The sequence below is a fragment of the Nestor notabilis genome, unplaced genomic scaffold (assembly GCF_000696875.1).
Source record: "Nestor notabilis isolate BGI_N333 unplaced genomic scaffold, ASM69687v1 scaffold19839, whole genome shotgun sequence".
NCBI classification, from domain to species: domain Eukaryota; kingdom Metazoa; phylum Chordata; class Aves; order Psittaciformes; family Psittacidae; genus Nestor; species Nestor notabilis.
In genome coordinates, this window is record NW_009943499.1 from 21,625 (window position 1) to 24,551 (window position 2,927).

General features: G+C 52.8%; 1 protein-coding gene across 1 annotated transcript in view; it reads right to left on the bottom strand.

The window, feature by feature from the left end:
* Positions 1 to 1,668, bottom strand: part of ZNF512B (zinc finger protein 512B) — a gene marked incomplete at its 3' end in the record, with an annotated part of 23,287 nt that extends 21,619 nt beyond the window's left edge. Inside the window, exon 1 of the mRNA XM_010021976.1 lies at positions 1,548 to 1,668. Within this exon, the coding sequence (XP_010020278.1) occupies positions 1,548 to 1,668 (121 nt within the window). The remainder of the gene's footprint in view (positions 1 to 1,547) is intronic.
* Positions 1,669 to 2,927: the final 1,259 nt, after the last annotated feature.

Below are 2,927 nucleotides of genomic sequence, written 5' to 3' on the forward strand. Positions count from 1 at the left end.
GTTGAGCACATAAACCCCTCCCCTGCTGCACAGCCGGTGTGTCTGAGCAACCCCAGCACTTCGGGAGGACACTGGCCGTGGGGATGTGATGAGCAGCAGGGATGAGGATGGCTGTGGGGGCAAAGACAGGAGTGGAAAACACATCTCCTCTCCCAACATCCCACTCCTGGCTACCAGAGACTGGCTGCGCTACTGACTGAGACACTCACAGGCACTCACAGGAGGCACAAGCCTGATGCTGCTGTGTTAAGGCTGGCACAGCGGCTGTGTTCCTGCAGCAGGTCACTGCTTTGGGTCAAGTCAGTCGGGTGGAAACACTGTGTTCTTTAGAAACAGGGACCTGGGATGGCCTCCTGAGGACTTGAGGCTTCTCTGGACCAAGACCTGCCTTGGAAAGGATGTTTCCTGTGCCAACCAGGCTGCTGCATCCAAGGCGTCCAGCAAAGAGACTGCATCAAGCTTAATTCACCCCAGTGACATGAACCCTGTCAGGTATTTCCACCTCCAGCACTTTCCCAGTGAGAGCAATGAAATACCTTTATCACAAAGTGTCCTTCACTCCACCTCATCACTTTCAGTCCATCTAAGCCAGAAGCAAGGGCTAAAAAAAGGGCTTTTCCACTTCCAAAGTGCTGACAAGATGTGGCACAGGCAAAACCACTCCTGAACACAGGTATGTTCATACTGAGGACAGCTGGAGTTCATTCCCACCAGTAATAAGTTACAGCCCTCCGTCAGCAGTTACAGCTTCAACCCCCTCAAGGGAAGAGGGACGTCTGGGAAACATTCAGAGCACAGGCATTTCCCTGCGAAGCTGCTGATTTTGGGTGCCTGGTCTGAGCAACATCACTGGGGTCTGACCCTCACCCAGGGTGCAGGCACCCCTGACCATCACAGAACCACAGAATCCCAGACTGGTTTGGGTTGAAGGGACCTTAAAGCTCATCCAGCTCCAAATCCCTGCCACGGACAGAGACACCTTCCACTAGAGCAGGTTGCTCCAAGGCCCTGCCCTGAGCAGGGTAAAGGCAGTGAGAGCCTCCCGAGCCCACAGAGGGGATCAGCCCAGTGTAAGCAGACAGGGGGAAACAAATCTCCTTGGGCCTGGAGATTCCAGGATAGAGCAATCAGCCATCCATCAGAGTGACAGCCCTTAGCAAGCGGGTCCCCCGAGGCTCATACACTCACAAACCTCCATCCCGGGGGCCACGACACAGGAGACAGCAGATGGTCTGAGCTCGTTTAAGCCTTTCCCTCCTTTGATGTACCACTTAGCTATCAGCACGATAAATAGCAGCGAGACACCCATCTCGTTAAGCCAGGAAGGGAGACACCGGCTCCATCCCTCCCTTCCCTTCCCAGGGACCGGCTCTCGGCAGCTCCAAGGGGCTTTTCTGGACCAGCACAGTCCTCCCCAGTGGCTTAAAGCAAAGGCACGATGAGATGCACTCACACCCCCTCATTCTGACAGCTACCCCCCAGTCCTGCCCCCAGGCTCATCCCCTCTGCCCCATCCACCTCCACGGAAAGGAAAACCAGCTCCTTACCAAGCTTGGGCAGCTCTGCCGGTGGGTTTATCCTTGTCTCTGTCCTGCTCTCCTTGCTGGCAGCGGGTTTGTGCGAGCCTGCAGTTTTCCTTCCACCTTTACAGGTATAGGAATCCGCCATCTCTGAAAGAAGCAGGGGAGGCATTAAAATTCACTCCTTGGAGCCGGGAGCAACACATGCTGAAAGCAAGGAGAGCTGCTGGGGAGGGAGGGAAAGCCGGAATCTACCCCACAGCTTAAAGAGTCCCACAAAGAGAAGCAGCAGGACGTGATTCCCAGGATTTGTTCTAGAGTCGAGCAACGCCACAACGGACATGGCTGAAAAGCTGCTTTCATTATAGGCTGGTTTCCCCTCCACATCCAACAGCAAAGACTTTATTAGAAATGATGGGCTGCCTTCACCCCGAGAAGCAGGGAATAAATGGCTTTTCCTCGTCGTTTATTCCTCGGCTTTCATTTCAGACACCCAAAGAAAAAGAAAACCAGAGTGAGTTTTAATGAGCAGATGTAGTGATAAATTTCCAATTTTCCTTATTAATGGGGAACTGTTACAAACTGAGGATTGGGAACGTTATCTGAATTTTCTGTATTAATAATTCAATTTGGCTGCTCTATAAATAATGAACATCAGGAATTATCGCACCAGGCCCACGCCTGCTCCCGACGGAAGCGGGCAGCAGGACACCCCTCTGCTTTGGCAGTGCCATGGTGTGGATTCAAGCATCTTCCTCCCTTTCCGACAGCACAAGCAAAGACACGTCTGAGGATGGGGCTGCATCAGGAGCATCAGGCCCTTGGGATGTGATTCCCTGGACCACCACGGCTTTGAAACCTTGGATGGGATGCGATGCTGATGCTCAGCCAGGCACCGGCAGCGTTAACTATGGGAAGTGCCAGCTCGTGTCTTCTTCACCTCTGCTCAGCAATTCTCTCTCACACATACAGAGATTTTACTCCTCATCCCAAGTTCCTCCAACGAGGTCACATTTAGCATCCTTTAACCCAATGGAGAGGATGCCCTGAGCATCCCGCCTCATCCCGCCTCTCCTTGTGCCCAGAGGGATGGCAGAGGTCAGGAGTGCATCCCAGCTCATCGGCCACGCCATAGACATGAAAGACACAAAGGTCCAACAGTCCCTCCTGAGGTGCCCCAGGGACTTTCCATGTGGGATCAGGCACTGCACATCACATGCACCCAGATACTCCAAGAACTGGCAAAAGCTTCCAGCATGTGTTTAGCTGGTGACATGTAGAATCATAGAATAGTTAGGGTTGGAAAGAACCTTAAGATCATCTAGTTCCAACCACCCTGTATGTGGCTCCATGGATACAAAGGTTAATTGGATCAAGTGAGACATTCCAGCCTTGGCAACAGGTTCC